General features: G+C 37.4%; 2 protein-coding genes across 2 annotated transcripts in view; one reads left to right on the top strand and one right to left on the bottom strand.

Annotated features, from left to right (window-relative positions):
• The first annotated feature begins 5701 nt into the window (after window positions 1-5701).
• mrm3a (mitochondrial rRNA methyltransferase 3a) lies at window positions 5702-11112 on the top strand. Its single transcript, XM_048160258.1, has 4 exons — window positions 5702-6117; window positions 8332-8576; window positions 8663-8830; window positions 10300-11112. The coding sequence occupies exons 1-4, from the start codon at window positions 5723-5725 to the stop codon at window positions 10824-10826; spliced, it is 1335 nt and encodes a 444-aa protein (XP_048016215.1). The 5' UTR covers window positions 5702-5722; the 3' UTR covers window positions 10827-11112.
• A 2916-nt stretch (window positions 11113-14028) lies between these two features.
• Window positions 14029-18252, bottom strand: part of nxn (nucleoredoxin) — an 88132-nt gene continuing 83908 nt past the window's right edge. The window contains exon 8 of the mRNA XM_048160264.1: window positions 14029-15056. Coding sequence (XP_048016221.1) covers window positions 14874-15056 — 183 coding nt within the window. The 3' untranslated portion in view covers window positions 14029-14873. The remainder of the gene's footprint in view (window positions 15057-18252) is intronic.

Raw genomic sequence — 18252 nt, 5'->3', positions numbered from 1 at the left:
CTTCTAGGAGATCTGCTTCTAAACAGTTAAACACGCTTTTGAAAAAAGATGTGGGAAGTGTGTCAAGGGCGCAGGTTGATGTTTTAAGGTGCTGTACTGTTTCATCCAAAATTTTACCATCAATAGCTTCGAAAACAGACATAATAGCTGCTTTCTGAGGTTGTGATCTGATCTGTTTTACCCCAGTGCAGCTCAAGGATGTGCTGATCGCCTTTCTGATATTATTAATTTTCTCAGAGAAGAAGGAAGCAAACTCACAGCATTTGCTGTCTGAGAGCATTTCACTGGGAATCTGACTTGGGGGGTTTGTTAGTCTCTCTACAGTAGCAAAAAGAGTACGGGTGTTGTTTAAGTTTCTGTTTATAATATTTGAGAAGAAGGTCTGTCTAGCTTTGCCTAGTTCCACATTGAAAGCATGAAGGATATCTTTATAGATGTTATAATGGATTTCGAGTTTTGTCTTTCGCCACATGCGCTCAGCTTTTCTGCATTGTCTTTTCATATTTTGCACTGCTGTTGAGTTTCTCCACGGTGCTTTTTGTCTGCCACTTTTCTTCCTGACTTTCACAGGAGCGATGTTATCAATAACGTTCGGTACTTTTGAGTTAAAAGAATCAAGGAGAAAATCAACAGAGTCTGCAGATATGCTTGGTGTTAAAGATATAGCCTTCATAAACAGTGCACTAGTATTCTCATTTAAGCATCGCTTTTTGACCGAGACAGATCTAGCTTCAACAGTTGGAGAGATCAATATATCAAAGAAAATATAGAAATGATCAGATAGCGCTACATCCTTAATGACAATGGATGAAATGTTTAGACCATGTTGAGTCAGATCAAAAGTATTCAAAACAGTTATGATTTCTTTTGCCATATTGGATTCTGCATTTTCTATGTGGATGTTAAAGTCCCCAGTAATAGCAAAACAGTCAAACTCAGAGGAAATTGCTGATAACAGTTCTGTAAAGTCCTCCACAAAGGCTGGAGAGTATTTTGGAGGCCTGTAAATAACTATAAGTAGAATGCGAGGAGCACCTTTTAACACAATACCCAAGTATTCGAAAGACAAGTAATCACCAAATGACACTTGCTTGCATTGATAGACATCTTTAAATAGAGCAGCAACACCTCCACCTCTCCTAACAGCTCTGCAGACACTCATAAAAGTAAAGTTAGGAGGGGCTGTTTCATTCAGGATTGTTGAACTGCAACTGTCCTCAAGCCATGTTTCATTTAGAAGCATAAAATCTAGGTTGTTTGTGGTTATAAAGTCATTGACTAGAAGTGATTTATTTTTAAGTGAACAGATGTTTAAAAGTGCTAACTTAACAGTCTTACTTTCTGTCTCTACAGTAATCTTAGTTTTACGTGTAATAGGCAGCAGATTAAATGGGTTTGCCAAACGGTTTGAGAAGGCCTTAGGCTTTCTATCATGTAATAAAACAGAAATAGAGAAAGCAACAGGCACACTGGGTTCCTGCATGTTCTGTAAACATTTGATAAAGTCACTGTTATCATAGCGGGGACCCGACACACATCACTGAGAGCTGTTATCGGTTGTTTTTGGTTCACCTAGAACAGATGGAGGAGGGTGAGGGCCCTGGTGTTGTGGCAGGGGCCGAAGAGCTCTCGCAGGAGGAGGGGGTGGCCGAGTTGGGCCCATAGGCTTTGGTGGTTTCGGGGCTTGACGCTTTTTTGTTGATATCTGGGGGCTTGCAGCAAAAGAGTGGGAGAGTTTGGTTCCAGCATACACCATTTCCTCCATTTTCTCTGAGAAGCACAGAAGAGGTGATGCTGGAGAGAGGGATAATGTGTCCGGTGAGAGGGGCTGTTGCTCTGGTGTTACCGGAGGCTGTAATATGTTGTCCTGGCTTCCCTGGCTGTTTTCCCGAAAGTCGTCCTTGGGTGCTGAATCTTGGAGCAGTTCTAACACGTCACTGTCTCTCGGTGAGCTCTGTGGGCAGGGCTCAGTCAGGATTGTGCCGTGAACAGTGGTTGTTGTGGCTGCGCTGTGTTATCATTGACCTTGTGGGATGTGTCAACCGCATGTCCATTCAGGTGCTGAAATGAAGTCCTGTGGTCAGTTGTACTCTGTCCAGGTGTGTTTGTGCCATTCAGATTGAGTGGATTTGCACACACTGCTGAAGGATGATGGAGGGAGAAGTAGATATTGTCCTTTAGCACTCTTGAGCCCAGTTTGTTTGGGTGCAGGCCATCATGAGTGAACAGTTGTCTCTGACTCCAGAACAGATTGAAGTTGTCGATGAAATTCAGTCCTTTTAAGTTGCAGGTTTTTTGCAGCCATGTGTTAAGCCCAAGCAACCGTGTAAATCTATTTGTTCCTCTTGCTGGGAGTGGTCCACTGATGAACGACTGAACTTTTAGTCCTCTAAGCATTTCAAAAAGTTCATTGAAATCCCTTTTAAGGAGTTCTGACTGCTCCTTCCAAATATCATTCTTCCCCACATGGATGATTAGTCGATTTGCAGTCTTATATTTCATCAGAATGCTCTTAAGTTCCCTGTTTACATTGGAAACTGTTGCTTGTGGAAGGCAGCATGTAGTTGTATCCCTGCTGCTAATGTTTCTGATAATAGTCACCCACTATCAGAGTCCTGGGCTTGGCTTCTCTAAGAGCCGAGTGCCGCTGTCTGCTCGACCTTGAGCGACAGTTAGCATCGGTGTTAGCTGCTGGCTGATTTGATCTGTGTCCGATCATGTTTGGGGATTCCATACCCACATTCATCATGTCTGGAGATTCCTCACCCACATTCATTAACACTTCAAATCTGTTCTCCAGATGTATTGGCAGTGGTAGGGAGCTAGTGTTTGGGGTAGAGGATGCTACTGCATTAATATGTGATACTCGTGACAATCTGATGTCTCGAGTCCCTTTGGGTCTCGCTCCCTGTGTGTGCCATCGATTAATATGTCGATCAGTTTCGGCACTCAGTACGGTCTGTTTAGGGGCATTAGATTCATGGGACTCACCGACTGTGTGCTGAGGATGTCCATGACGAAGCTCTGTTGTGTGTTCCGTCTGGTTTGGTAGTCCCGCAAGTAACTTTGTTTCAAGAACTGCAATCCTTTGTAGAAGTCTGTGGCAGTTTGTGCAGCAGGTAGATTCTTCAACCAGAGGAGGCATATTATTTCTAATCCTTTTGGATGTAGGCAGCTGTGTTTTCCCTTCTCCGGAATGTAAGCTGATGGCTGCCGTCAGTGGGAGGCTGGTTGGATAAAAAAATCCCCTTTTTTGTAGCAATTCTTCCAGGTAAAATGATTGTTGGTGCCAAGATTTGTCGTTTGTCGTTTGAGCACTGTGCTGATTTGCTGTAGTTAAAATTAGGAGATAAAATATAAAAGCAATAGAGCAAAGCGCGGAGCTGTAAGCAAGAGCGTCCGAACAGTAGCGAAGCAAGAAGCAGGGTGTATTAGGCATATTACTTGTTAGGCCTAAACTCCCGCATGTTCAGCTGTGATGGTCAAAGATCCAGTTTGATGATCCACTTTCAGTCTCTCTGAATCTCCCATCGTCGTATACAGCGATGTTACGTTGATTTCAGTGTTTTCAGCTGTAAACCTCCATTGAATCACATCATCATCCATCATTTCAGTGTGTAAAGTGACTGAATCTCCCTCCATCACTGACTCCACATCATCTGTGTCACCAAACAGATGAGATAAGACTTTTAAATAGCCTAACTTAAATAACGAACTCGCTGTGAGTGCTGAAGCTGACTTCTGCTGATGAAACTACAAATATAGCCTATTCAGTAAACTGGTCTTTCATTTTTTTTTTAATTCTGACTCTTGGTGTTCATTCATTGAAGTTATTGACTATTTCCCTTCAGCCGCCTGCATATCATATTTTGTCTCGTTTTAAGTAAAATTAGGCTGTAGCTCGATGTCTATGTTACTATGATTGAAAAGAAGTGTTTGTGTTTTAACAACCTGGAAAATCTGTGAATACACTGCCCTCCAAAAGATTGGAAACGCCTTAAAAAGTGGGGGTTTGGACAATATTGGCATGAATTCTTTTTAATTTGCGATAATTTTGCACTGATAAAGGACAACACAAACTACAAAAACATATTTTATTACATAAACAGTTAATACATAGAAAAAAACTTAAAATTTCGTTTCATCAAAATACCCACCATTAGCAGCTATTACAGCTCTGCATAATCTGAGCATCCGAGCAGTCAGTTTATTTGAACATTGACTTGATATATTACTCCAAGCCTCCTGAAGGATTGCCCAAAGACGATTCACACTGGTTGGACACTTCTTATGGACATCACGGTCCAGTTCCTCCCATAGTAGCTCAATTGGGTTGAGGTTGGGTGATTGGGGAGGCCATTCCATGACAGACATGATGCCAGCTGACTGTTTCCTCTCCAAATAGGATTTGCTTGGTAGTGTCCTTGGGGTCAATGTCTTGTTGGAAGGTGAAGCTGTGACCAATAAGTCACTGACCAGAAGGAACAGTATGTCGTTGCAAAATGCTGTGGTATCCATGCTGGTTCATTATTCCTTGGACATGATACAGGTCACCAACTTTTCCTGCTCCAAAACAGCCCCAGACCATCAAACTACCACCACCACAGTGGATGTGATACAGGCATCTAACATCTTTTCACCAATTCTATGTCTCACGTAAAATCATCTCTTTGAGCCAAAAACTTCAAATTTGGATTCATCCATCCAGAGCACCTTCATCCGATCATCTGCTGTCCAGTTTCTGTGCTTCTTTGCCCACTGCAGTCTATTTTTCATGTTTGATCTTAGCAGTGGTTTCTTAGCTGATATTCTGACCATGTTGTCAAGAAACACATGGAAACTCTCTATAAAATGGGACAAACAAGTCATTTGATTGGCAAGAGCTATTCGGAAACTGTCTGACCTAAATTGGGTTCCAATTGGTTCATTGTATTCTAAACTTAATTGGCAATCAATTATTGAAGCTATTAAGGTGTGCTGAGCCAAAAATCTTTTACAAACCTGGGCCAAGTTTAAACCAGTAACCAGGCATCACAGCTGGCAAAGGAGCATGTCTGACTTTGACATATATACAGTTGCAAGAAAAAGAATGTGAACCACTTGCAGAATCTGTGAAAATGTGAATAATTTTAATAAAATAAGAGGGATCATACAAAATGCATGTTATTTTTTATTTAGTACTGTCCTGAGTAAGATATTTTACATAAAAGATGGTTACATTTAGTTCACAAGACAAAACAATAGCTTAATTTATTAAAATATCTCCATTCAAAAGTATGTAAATCATTGGTTCTCAATACTGTGTGTGGTTACCTGATGATCCACAACTGTTTTTTGTTTTGTTTTGTTTTTTGTGATGGTTGTCCATGAGTCCCTTGTTTGTCCTGAGCAGTTAAACTGAGCTCTGTTCTTCAGAAAAATCCTCCAGGTCCTGCAGATTTTTCAGTTTTCTAGCATTTTTTTTTTTTTTTTTTTTTTTTTTTTGCATATTTGAACTCTTTCCAGCTGTGAGTAAATGATTTTGAGATCCGTCTTTTCACACTGAGGACAATCCTTCGATGCAGCCTTCAAATGAAACCTCCGGAAGACGCAGCCTCCGAAAGGAGACGCATTAATGTCCAAATATATTTAGTTCATCCAACTCTTGAGAAAGATCCGACTCATTAGAATCGCGAATCAGAGAGTTCATTCCTAGTGACGCAGGTGGTGGTGATCAACAAACATGGCAGCGCTCATGTATAACGTGGGTCGTGGATTTGTCATTTTCGGGGAACATAGTTCATTATTTAGAGGACATAACCAGATCTTGGTGAATTCGAGGCGATATGTCCGAGGACTCCGGCGGAGACCCGTGGCGGTCTTGTATCCTGATGGTAAACGAGAGACATTTATTAAATCAAATGACGCAGCTGATAAAATGAATCAAAAGCTGTTCAAACTAAAAGGCAAAAACCTCTCTGAGAGTGATAAGAAATACTGCACAGAGAAAGTCTCTGAGAGAGCTGGCAACAGGAAGCGGAGCGGTCATGTCTCTGAATGTGCAGAAGAGTCTCACATGATGGACAGACTCGGTGGACTGCGCTATGAAAAGGCCCCTGCTGGAGATAACAGACTCGCGTGAGTACACATATTATTAGGAAATGCCACCAATTCATCTGCATTCTTGCAAAATACATCACTTGAGTTTTGAATGGCACGATATCTGCTTAGGTCAGTTGTTATCTACATTTAATAGAGGAGCACCAGATATATGTAGATCTCTGTTAAAGGGGTAGTTCACCCAAAAATGAAAATACAGAAAAGGAGAAAATAAAATCTATGGAAGTCACTGGGGCCCTTCAACTGTTTGGTTACAAATATTCTTCAAAATATATTCTTTTGTATTCAGCATAAGAAAGAATATGTAGGTTTGGAACAACTTGAGGGGGAGGAAATGGTGACAGAAATTTAATTTTTGGGTGAACTATCCCTTTAAATCTGCACTGAGGAAGAACATTGTTTTACATACAAATACAGGATACATCTTTTCTTTTCAGAGTGGATGCTTTCCTAGCACAGGTGAAGTCTTGTGTATAAAGTTCCCTGCTAAATCTGTCCAGTCAGCTTTAACCCTTATAGGGTCTTTTTGGGGTCTTTCAAACAACGTTTGCTAAAATAATTAAAAAAATTGTTCTCTTTGTCCAAATGACATGAAACTTTGTATAGTTGTTAACACTTTCTAGATCTACAAATAAAAATAAATATCTTGTTTTTATGTTAGTGTAAAAAAAAAAAAAAAAGGAGAAGTAATTTTCCAGGTCAGTTTTGACTTGGTCGAACATAAGCTTATGAAATAAACTTTTTACCATGTTATTACTACACTTACCACTTTTTATTAAAAAATCTGAAGGTCTTTTAAATTTCATATAATGCTTGAACTCTAGCAAAACTAGCATGACTCAAGAATTGTTTTTAGCAATATTTATGATAATTTTATGAAATTTATGAGAACATATAATATGGATTATCCATTTAAATCAATGGATTTAATTAAATTAATTTGAGCTCATAACTCATGACTGCTCAAAAACAACCCAAATGCATGAAAACTACATATTTTCTAACAACTTAAAGGGATAGTTCACCCCAAAATGAAAATTATTCCATGATTTACTCACCCTCAAGCCGTCCTAGGTGTATATGACTATCTTCTTTCAGATAAACACAATGGATATTTTTCTTACAAAAACGCATTGCTTCACTTCGCTTCAGAAGGCCTTTATTAACCCCCTAAAAATGTGTGTTAGATATGGGAAAGGGGTTAAATGTATTTTGGAGTGATATCTTGTTTTTACGTTAGTGTAAAAAAAAAAAAAAAAAAAAAAATCTCCAGAGACCCCAGGCAACAAAATAATTGTTTTTTAAAAAAAAAACAAATGTAATTTTACTCTGTTTATTAATGTTTTTACTTCATATCTGTGCAGTTTTTGGAGGATTTATCATATGTTTTAAATTTATATAAATAAATAAATAAATATTTTGTTGGATAGGTTTTTATACAAAAAGACCCACATTTTATAAAAGACCCACATTTCTAACTTTCATTCATGGGGATAACATGGATAATTTGACATGGTTTAGTGTAAGATTTTTGCCCAGCTTTTGGAAAATGCAGTTTTAAAAGTAAAAAATTATCATTTTTATCCAGTAGATGGCTGCAGAGCTCCACTATTGGCTATGTGTTATTTGACTAACTGAAAGACATCTTTTCACAAGTTTTTCCAGTCGGATTTATATAAACATATTATGAAATCACAATGATGACAATAAAAATTACTTTTTGTCAGTTTAGCATTTTTTTTTTTTTTACTGAAAAAAATAAGTTTTTCAATAATGTTGATTTTGAGGATGAATTTTGTCCATTTTCTAAGCAGGGTCTCATCATATTGTAACAATATTGAAAAACAGATTATTTTTTTTTATTACAAAAAATGCTAAACTTTGACAAAAAGTAACTTTTATTGTTATAATTGTGATTTCATAATATTTAGATATAAATCCAACTGAAAAATACTCGAGAAAAGATGACTTTCAGTTAGTCAAATAGCACATAGCAAATAGTGGAGCTCTGCAGCCATCTACTGGTTAAAGTGATAATTTTTTTACTTTTAAAACTGCAAAGACCCTGAGTGTACACCCCAAATGAAGACCGCACAAGGGTTAAATTATAAATCATTAGTAGAGATATTAGGTAAACACATGAACTGGAAGATGGAGTTTGCGCTACTTCATTAACATTTGGTTATTTTTTTATCAAAGAAAACGTCAACAATCATGTCGTTGTCCCCTCAGGAAGGTGTCCAGTGTGGCCCGCTCCAGAGCGTTTCGGGAAAAGGAAGGTAAGGTGCTGCTGGAGGGCAGGCGTCTGATCTGTGACGCTCTGTCTGCTGGAGCGTCTCCCCAGACGCTTTTCTTCAGTGCGGTGGAGCGACTGCAGGAGCTTCCTCTAGATAAACTACAGCAGGCCAAGCTCATCAAGGTCAAATATGAAGACATGAAGACCTGGTCTGACCTGGTCACTCCTCAGGGTGTTATAGGTCAGTTGCCGAATCTCTTATAAACCCAGTTTACTTCTAAATGTTTATAACACAACTCAAATCACACTGTTTCTGTCAAATCACAGCTATATTTTCAAAACCTGATGCCTCTCGCCTGGCATTTCCAAAAGACTCGCGTCGCCAGTCTGTGCCTTTGTTCCTGTTATGTGACAATGTACGTGACGCTGGGAACCTAGGGACTATTTTACGCTGTGCAGCAGCTGCTGGTTGTGACCGTGTTCTTCTAACCAAAGGTATGGACTATGTTTAAATGAGAACAGATTTTTGTTGAATAGGGACATGTAACGCTTATGACGCATACAAAATGCAGCCTATTTTTGCAATCCAGGTCAGTTTTGACTTGGTCGAACATAAGCTTATGAAATAGTCATAACTTTTTACCATGCTATTACTACACTTACCATTTTTTTATTAAAAAATTTGAAGTTCTTTTAAATTTCATATAATGCTTGAACTCTAGCAAAACTAGCGTGACTCAAGAATTGTTTTTAGCAATATTTATGATGATTTTTATTTGAATATATAATTTTATGAAATTTATGAGAACATATAATATGGATTATCCATTTAAATCAATGGATTTAATTAGATTAATTTGAGTTTATAACTCATGACTGCTCAAAAACAATCCAAATGCATGAAAACTACATATTTTCTAACAACTTAAAGGGATAGTTCACCCAAAAATGAAAATTACTCCATGATTTACTCACCCTCAAGCCATCCTAGGTGTATATGACTATCTTCTTTCAGATAAACACAATGGATATTTTTCTTACAAAAACGCATCACTTCGCTTCAGAAGGCCTTTATTAACCCAATGGAGTCGTATGGATTATTTTTTATAATGGATTGATGAATTTTTTGGGCTTCAAAATCTGGCCCCCCCCTTCACTACTATTATAAAGCTTGGAAGAGCCAGGATATTTTTAAATATATCTCCGATTGTGTTTATCTGAAAGAAGACACCTAGGATGGCTCGAGGGTGAGTAAATCATGGTATAATTTTCATTTTTGCGTGAACTATCCCTTTAAATATACCATAGAATTTTTTCAAACAAACTTTATTCTTTTAAGTTGAATAAACATTCTTATTAATGATGATTTACTTTTTCCAAATTTGGCTTTTAAACTTTTGCTCTACACGCTTATGGGCCGTATTTAATTTAATATAGATTTGTGACTTACCTTTGTTGTCTGTTTATAGTGTGTTTTTGCATGCAAAATTATGTTTGCCAGCCAAATTCAGTCCTAAAAATGTGTGTGAGATATGGGAACGGGGTTAAATGTATTTTGGAGACAAATCTAGATGTACAAAAAGGCCCAAGAAACTGTATTATATGTGTGAAGTCACACTCTATCCATGTCAAAATTTCCATTTCAAATAGTTTATATCTTTTTTTAAAAAAATCCATAAAAATTAAATGTGTATTTTGGTAGTCTTCACACATCACACATTTTCAAAGTTTGGTTCCCATACTAAATACTTACCAATTTAAACTTTTTTTTTAAATTTTTTTTTGAATGAATGAAATGAACTGAACTGAATGCATGATAAACACACACACACACAAACACACACACACAAACACACACACACACACACACATTATATATATATATATATATATATATATATATATATATATATATATATATGTAATAAGCACTGGCTGTTTTTTTTTTTGTTTTTTGTTTTCAGGTTGTGTGGATGCCTGGGAGCCCAAGGTTCTACGGGCAGCAATGGGAGCTCATTTCCGCCTTCCGGTCTTTCCTAATTTGGACTGGGATGACATTTCTAAGCACTTACCAAAGGATGTGATTGTTCATGTAGCGGATAACTGTAGCAGTTTTACAAAAGACCCTGCATCAGCTCCAGTTTCAGGACAAATAGAAAATGTTACTTCTGATGAATACAGTGAAAGTGACTCTGATGAAGAGTCCGATGATGAACTTTCACTGCCGTGTGTGAAGCCTCAGGTGTACCATGAGAGTTGGGCTCAGAGGAGCACGGCCCTGGTGATTGGCGGAGAGGCACGTGGACTGAGTTTGGAGGCTCTTCGATTGGCTGAGGAAACAGAGGGTAGAAGGCTCTTTGTGCCCATGGCTCCAGGAGTGGAGAGCCTGAACTCTGCAATGGCTGCTAGTATACTGCTGTTTGAAGGCAGACGGCAACTTCTGATGTTGTCTGAAAAAACACGCAGAAGAGCAAGATCTAAAATGTTCTAATGACTGTTTTTCTTGTAATGTATAAAACAAAGATATTTCAGCAATAATGTCCAGTTCTTTTAATGCCAATTTTCACCGCACTGACAGATGGCGACGAACACTTTGTTGGATCAGTGTTACCTCTGTTGCCGTCTGTCGGAGCTTGTTTTTGCCAGTTGAACATGCTGAATTGGATTTAGAACATCTCTGTTTTCAGAGCATACTGATGACTATATACTGGACAGTATATGCACATTACACTTTAAGTATGTCAAACAATATGCAACAATAAACATTTCAAATAGTAGCAGGCTATGCTACATTGTCACATGGAATCATTGCGTTCCATGTTTAATTAAGCAAGGTTATTTTGAAGTGAATTCCAATTTTGTGTGAAGATATTGGCCAATATTGATAATTATGATTATTACTGTTTTGTCTAAATTAATTATAAACAAAGCACTAAAATTCATTTTAAATACTAGTAAATTTAGCATTAAAATGTACAAGATGTTCAGTTTACAAAATTATTTAAATTAAATTCAAATTATTAGTGTTAGATGATGGCGAATATAATATTTGAGGGTATGTTTACACAACAATGTGCTAAAAATGGAAACTTTTTCCTTTGCGTTTTTCGAGTAAAGACCAAAATGTTGTCAAAATGATCCCTGTTCACACGTATCTGCGAAAACAACTAAAAACATTGTATTATGCTGCCACGCCAGTAGTTGGCTATAGACTAAACACGTAATACACGACGTCACCGTAATCACAAATTTGCGTTTTTGAGACGATAACGGTATCGTTTTCAAAAACTTGCACTTTGAAACCCGTTTTCAAAAGTTTGCGATTTCAGGCCCCCAAAAATGAAACAGCCAAAACACATAAAGTTTTCTGTTTTTAGACGGAAACATTTCTAAATGGTCTCATGCTTTGAAACCCTTAAGGCTAAAGTATCACTTTTTACGTGTACGCGAGGGTCAGCTTACAGTGCGCGTGACGCGAATTTCATCATCTGAATAGTAGGCGTGTACCGGCGTACTTATGAGCATGTAATTTTTTTTGCAGTAATTACTTTATCCACAAGGTGGCAACCGTGCCCTGGGGGCGTTGATTCACAAGGTAGTCTAAAAAAAACTGCATAAACAAAACAGACCCGTGTAGTGACAAATAGAGGGTATGCACGTGACGTCACCGTCGACCGTTAGGACTGCGGTCACGCCCACTGAGTGGCAAAAGATTGAGCGGCAGAATTGGTTTTCAGCATGAATGCCGCGAAAAACACACAAAACACATCGAAAACGGGAAAGAGCTTTGTGATTGACTGTATCTTTGACACAAAACCTGAGGTAACGTTATATATTTAAAAACTGCCAGAAAGCTACAGAAAAAAGCAAATCGATCACTGCAATCCACAGAAACAGCTGGACTCCAGCAGAGAAACTTGGATTTGCAGTTATCATTTTGTGTCGAAACAATGGATTTTGAGGTAAAATCATACCGTATATATTGTATTAATATATATTATGTTGACAACTAAACAATTAAATACTTTCCATCTTATATTCTGCATAATTGGGTGTTTTTAAATAAACAACACTGACAAAATCTATACTATAAAACTATATATGTTTTAGGGCTGGACAAAATGATGATATAACATTGATATAAGTGATTACTCGGATTTAAACCTACCTATATTGTAGTTATATAAAATATTCATAGGCAGATTTGCTTGATGTATTTCCCCGGCGTCAAATCAGGCACATATAAATATCAGGAAACACGACTCCTGGCTGCATGTCAATATCCATGGATTAGGTTTATTTGACAAGATGTAAGGAACAAATTCAATTCCAACCTTTAGTGTAATTCGTTTGTTTTACTCGTGTTTTCGCAGTTTCCTCTATTAAATCCAGTCATGCAGCAGGTTCTTTTGCCACTCAGTCCAGCTGAGGGAGCGCGTTCCGGCGGGAAAGTGACGTCGATGCATACCCAGAGATGACGTGTTTTTGTAGGCAAAACCCGGAAGCGAGTTAGCAGCATTTTAGGACTTGCGGTTCCATCACCCTAAAGTCTATGGGTTTTTTGAATGGATTTTTGCTAAATCGCCTGAAATAAGGTCTGTGGTTAACAAAGCCTCTAAATATTTTCACGTTTTGATCTATGACATAAAACACACCAGTTATAACCCGCTTGTGATTTTTTTAAACCTTTATTGTGTTATAAAAACGGCACTTGCTAACAAGTTGCTAAAAGGGACTGCTTCCTTTGGCGGGGACTTTAGACGTCATCATGACAAATAGGACATTTGGACAGCATTTCTCACGAAAAAGTGGATAGGTATTCATACACAGCGCAGATCATAATCAGCGAGCATGTTTTTAAATAAAGTTTGAGGAAGCTTGGCGGTGATGACGTTGATCCGCGACCATGGTGTGCTGTAGTCCGTTTATAGCCTACTGTTAGCCTTTTATACCTGACGACTTTATTTAGACTTCAAAATGTATAAATGTTGTGTTAACTTGTAAAGATTATCTTGATAGACTAAACGTGTAAGTGTCATAATCCGTTTTTTAAACACAGAGCTTATTTTTTGCGATTTTCCAAAAGTCTATGGGAAAAATGCATAGGCTTTCGATCGAGGGATCCCGTGCGCCGCTAACTTCCAGGTTGGCCTACAAAAACACGTCATCCCTGAGGTACTCTATTGGGTCCCACCCACGAAATCCCATTGATTTACAATTCCTACAAAATCATATGATAAATGCTGTTTCAACTACGTTATAATGACCATTTATCTCTGTATTAGTTAGCTTATGTACTAGCATAGCATACAGGTACCCGATTAGCCTGATAGTTTAGTTTACATGCATTTGCACTTACCCTTCATGTATTCACAATCATCTTTGTGTTAAATGTCCAGATATTTCAGTAGATAAAACGAATGACATTTAGTTATTCACTTAATTAATAATAATAATAGCCTATTAACAGTTAATCAAGGGTAAGAAATTACACTCGATTGGTTATATTATGCACTAATTTGTTTTCTTACACATTATATATTAAGCTATATGCGTATTTTAAATTTGTATATCAACTGATAGTTCACATAGACAGATGTATAGTGATTCAAGTAAATTAATTTGACATGAAACTGAGTAGTAGAGTAATACATATTATGAACATATCTCTATGTATAAAAAGAACACAGGTGTTTTAGACAGTGAGTTTTAATGCTATGACACAACCAAGTACAGACAGACCGTGTGCTTTAATTGGCTACATTTCATAAGGAAGCTTGCAATTAGATGCTGTTTATTGTGCCTTCAAATGACAGAGACCACTTTAATACAGGGGACCTTCACAGAAAATCCACTTAAATGTCATATTTGAGATGGGAACAGATCAGTCATTCAACAACATCAAATATCAACGAGGTGGGCCAAGTCCTTATAAGAATCAACCATAGACAACTGCATTAAAAATAAACAGCGGCAGCTACACAAAGAATAGATAGTGCCTTCTATACAAGGATATTAACATCAGCTTGTTCATGTATGCATATTTATCAGCACCCATAAGAAGAGAATCACAGCCGTACAGAACATATGGCCACGGATAATGTGCAGTGTCTGTGGAAAAATGATAATAATAATACATCTACCAAGCTACATTTATTCTAAGCTCTTGATTCTTGAAACAATATCCAAGGATAGAAGGAAATACTTGCTAAAAATCTTGATAAGAGCAAATCAGAACAACAAAGCCGTGTTCACTTGCAGCTGCAGGGTTCAATCTAATCTCTAAATGTGACAGCAAAAGACAGTCAACGTAAAAATCTGCATTTTACCATCAGCGCTGTAGTAAATGCAAGGCACCACAGGAAGAGGCGGCCGCTTCATGATGGAGGGGCACGTATTAAAAGAAGAAAAATGTCAATACAAAGTACGATTCTGTTCGAACAGTCTGACAGGGAGAGAAGGGAGAGCACGCCTGGAGGTCGAGGACCAGATGGAGGTTCGGGTAACGGTGCAGGGGAGTTTAGTGCAGTCCAGGACTTCAAATGGGCTCCGGTTTGAGCTTCTCAGCTAGAAAGTCATTAACAAACTGTTCTACCACAGCCGGTGTGATCTCCTCCACGTCTTTAACGTATTTGGCGCGAGCCGACATGTCCAGGATGGTGAGAAGAGGCGCGGCCTCAGGCAGGTTGGTGTAGTCCCGCAGGGAATCGCTCATATCATCCTGTCGGGAAATGAAAATGATATGAATATCATTGTCTGTGAAAAGCAAAATGACTAAATTGAGCCTGTGACTAGAGATGAATTGTGAGTATATGAGAAACATAAAAACTGCATTGAGGCCAGTCTAAAAAAAAAAAATCTCTTTTTCTCTCAAAACCAGCATGATGGCACAGACGGGGGAAGTTTCTTTTTACTCTCTCCTGAGCGGAGTTGAGAGCTCTTCTCACTCCCCATTGAGAGGAGGTCTCTGCTACAGCAGGGGAGGACCAGGAGGGGGTACAAAAACATCGCATCTCCCACCTTGTTGTTTCTGAGGCACTACAACCCCAGGAAACTTCAGAGAGATGAATCACACTGTGTGAGTGTGGAAAACATTCCCATTATTCCAGTTGGGGGGGATCCTAAATGTGTATTTGTGGGGTAACAAAGGCAAAGGCAGAGTGATTTTATTTTCTGAACGTCTTTAACAGTCTTAACCTCAAGCTGCAAACATAACATCTATATGGATGGATCATTCATGTCGTTGGACACGTTTTTCTTTTATATACTGATTTCTATAAACTAAATTTAAGAATAACTTGTATATCGTTTCTACTATTTCAAGATGAACATTTACTGCACTGAAGCAACAAAGGTTTACTTAATGATCTATACATCATTTTTTAATAGAAAAATCATGTTAAAATGTGAGTATAAAATAGGAGGATCAGGCCTTTGAGGAATGTTTATTTATGCATCTCAATCTCAATTTTATTTTGTAGTGATTTGTTGCCACAATAAAATCTACAGAGCTTTGATCATTTATATAAAGTAAAAAAAGAGTGACAAACTGATATGTATATAAAAGTTTGGAACATTTTATGTTTTTAAAAGAAGTTTCAAGTACATTTATTTAATTAAAAATACAGTCTGCAATACTGTTATAAAATCTCACTGATTTACATTACAAGCTATCAGAATTTCATCTTACCTTTTGGCCAGGATTATTTGATGAGAAATTCAGAAATATCAATAACTGCATCAAATTTAATTTTTTGCTTGGTTTGAGTATTTGAATAAAACTGAGGTGTTTTTTTACTGACCCCAAACTTTGAACGGTAGTGTATAATGCTTTGTAGGGAATCCTGAAAAAAAAAAAAGTACACAACTGTTTTCTTGTTCATATATCAAATATAATATAAAAACTTTGTCAAATATATTTAAATAGCAATTTACATTTTTACTGTATTTTAATTAAATAAATGATTTGAGCAGACGAAACTCTTTTAAAAACTTATATTTTGTCTAAGGGTTCAATAAACAGTTACATTTTAAATTTCATCTTACCTTTTGAGTTCCATTTTTCTGAGTATTTGAATAAAACTGAGGTGTTTTTTCCCTCCTTGTTCATATATCAAATATAATATAAAAACTGATTTTTAGTTTTCATATTTTGTCTAAGGGTTCAATAAACAGTTACATTTTAAAGAGTTCCATTTTTCTGACTGAATTTTCTGATGTCAGGCTTTAGAGGTTGATTTCAGGTTAAAAGTGCCTACTTTCTCCACCACAATAACACAATAGGCCATTTTGTCTAACACAAATTGATTATACTTATCCTTTTAAAAGTAAAACACAGTGAAAAACTACATATTAAAGGGTTAGTTCACCCAAAAATGAAAATTTCTGTCATTAATTACTCACCCTCATGTCGTTCCACACCAGTAAGACCTTCGTTCATCTTTGGAACACAAATTTATTTTTGATGAAATCCGATGGCTCAGTGAGGTCTTCATTGCCAGCAAGATAATTATCACTTTCAGATGTCCAAAACAAACATATTTAAAACAGTTCATGTGACTACAGTGGTTCAACCTTAAAATTATAAAGTGATGAGAATACTTTTTGTGCACCAAAAAACCCCCAAAATAATGACTTTTCAACAATATCCAGTAATGGGCGATTTCAAAACACTGCTTTATGAAGCTTCGAAGCTTTACAAATCTTTTGTTTCAAATCAGTGGTTCGGAGCGTGTATCAAACTGCCAAAGTCACGTGAACTGTTGAAATTGCAAAACACTTATGAAGTAACAAAGCCTGAAATCATGTGACTTTGGCGCTCCGAACCACTGATTCGTAACAAAAGATTCGTAAAGCTTCGAAGCAGTGTTTTGAAATCGTCCCTTACTAGATATTGTTGAAAAGTCGTTATTTTGGTTTTTTTTGGCGCACAAAAAGTATTCTTGTCACTTTATAATATTAAGGTTGAACCACTGTAGTCACATGAACTGATGTAAATATGTTTTTTTTGGACATCTGAAAGTGATTATCTTGCTGGCAATGAAGGCCATCGGATTTCATCAAAATATCTTAATTTGTGCTTTGAAGATGAACGAAGGTCTTACAGGGCGACATGAGGGTGAGTAATAAATGACATTATTTTCATTTTTGGGTGAACTAACCCTTTAACTTCACATGGAAGACATTATAATGCAATATGTATTTTTTTTCACCACAAGAGGGCAGTACAACAGTTTCGATGAGATCTCGGCTCATTTATTTCATCTCAAACTGGCTCGCAGTGAAACTATGAGCTATTCCACAGCAGTACATGGATTAAACCACACAATCAGATCTTGGGCCTGTAAAAGACTTGCTGTGCTGTTTTTGCTGCCTAAAAAGGACACGTATGGCAAACAGAAAAAGTTTGTGACCTCGACTTCAAACGAAACTACTGAGAGATGGAATAGCAGTTTTGTTACATTGAGGAAAACTTGATATTTGAATAGTCTAACATTATAGTTACTACCTAAAAAATACAAAATCAGCGACACATATGCAATATAAAGGGTGGTGAATCACTAATATAATTGCAGATTGGCCGTTTCCCATTTTATGAAACAGGAAATGTGGATCACATGTGGTCACTGGTGATTTTACCCATAATCACTTCCTTTTCCATGTTCCAGATGCATTCCACTGTCTGATCTGAGCTCACAACACACTGCAAATGATTAAATAGCTGCACCAGGAGAGACAATGACTGTCAAAATTTGACATATTACAACGTGTAAAGCTTGTTTCTGGGATTTGCGCTAAATGCGCCCTTGTAAAATTGTGAACAGATAAAGCTCAGCGAAAGCCGTCCATCAGCAGAAGCAAATACAGTGAGAAACAGAGTCTGTCAGTGTAACCCTTCCAGGCTTTTAGATATGAAA

This window comes from Megalobrama amblycephala, linkage group LG16 (assembly GCF_018812025.1).
Source record: "Megalobrama amblycephala isolate DHTTF-2021 linkage group LG16, ASM1881202v1, whole genome shotgun sequence".
Classification (NCBI taxonomy): Eukaryota; Metazoa; Chordata; class Actinopteri; order Cypriniformes; family Xenocyprididae; genus Megalobrama; species Megalobrama amblycephala.
This window is presented reverse-complemented; position numbering and strand designations above follow the sequence as displayed.

Coding starts and splice junctions, on each gene's coding strand:
- mrm3a (XM_048160258.1), top strand. CDS start 5,723: ATGGCAGCGCTCATGTATAACGTGGGTCGTGGATTTGTCATTTTCGGG. Junction 6,118..8,331: donor GCTGGAGATAACAGACTCGC/GTGAGTACACAT, acceptor TTGTCCCCTCAG/GAAGGTGTCCAGTGTGGCCC. Junction 8,831..10,299: donor CCGTGTTCTTCTAACCAAAG/GTATGGACTATG, acceptor TTTTGTTTTCAG/GTTGTGTGGATGCCTGGGAG.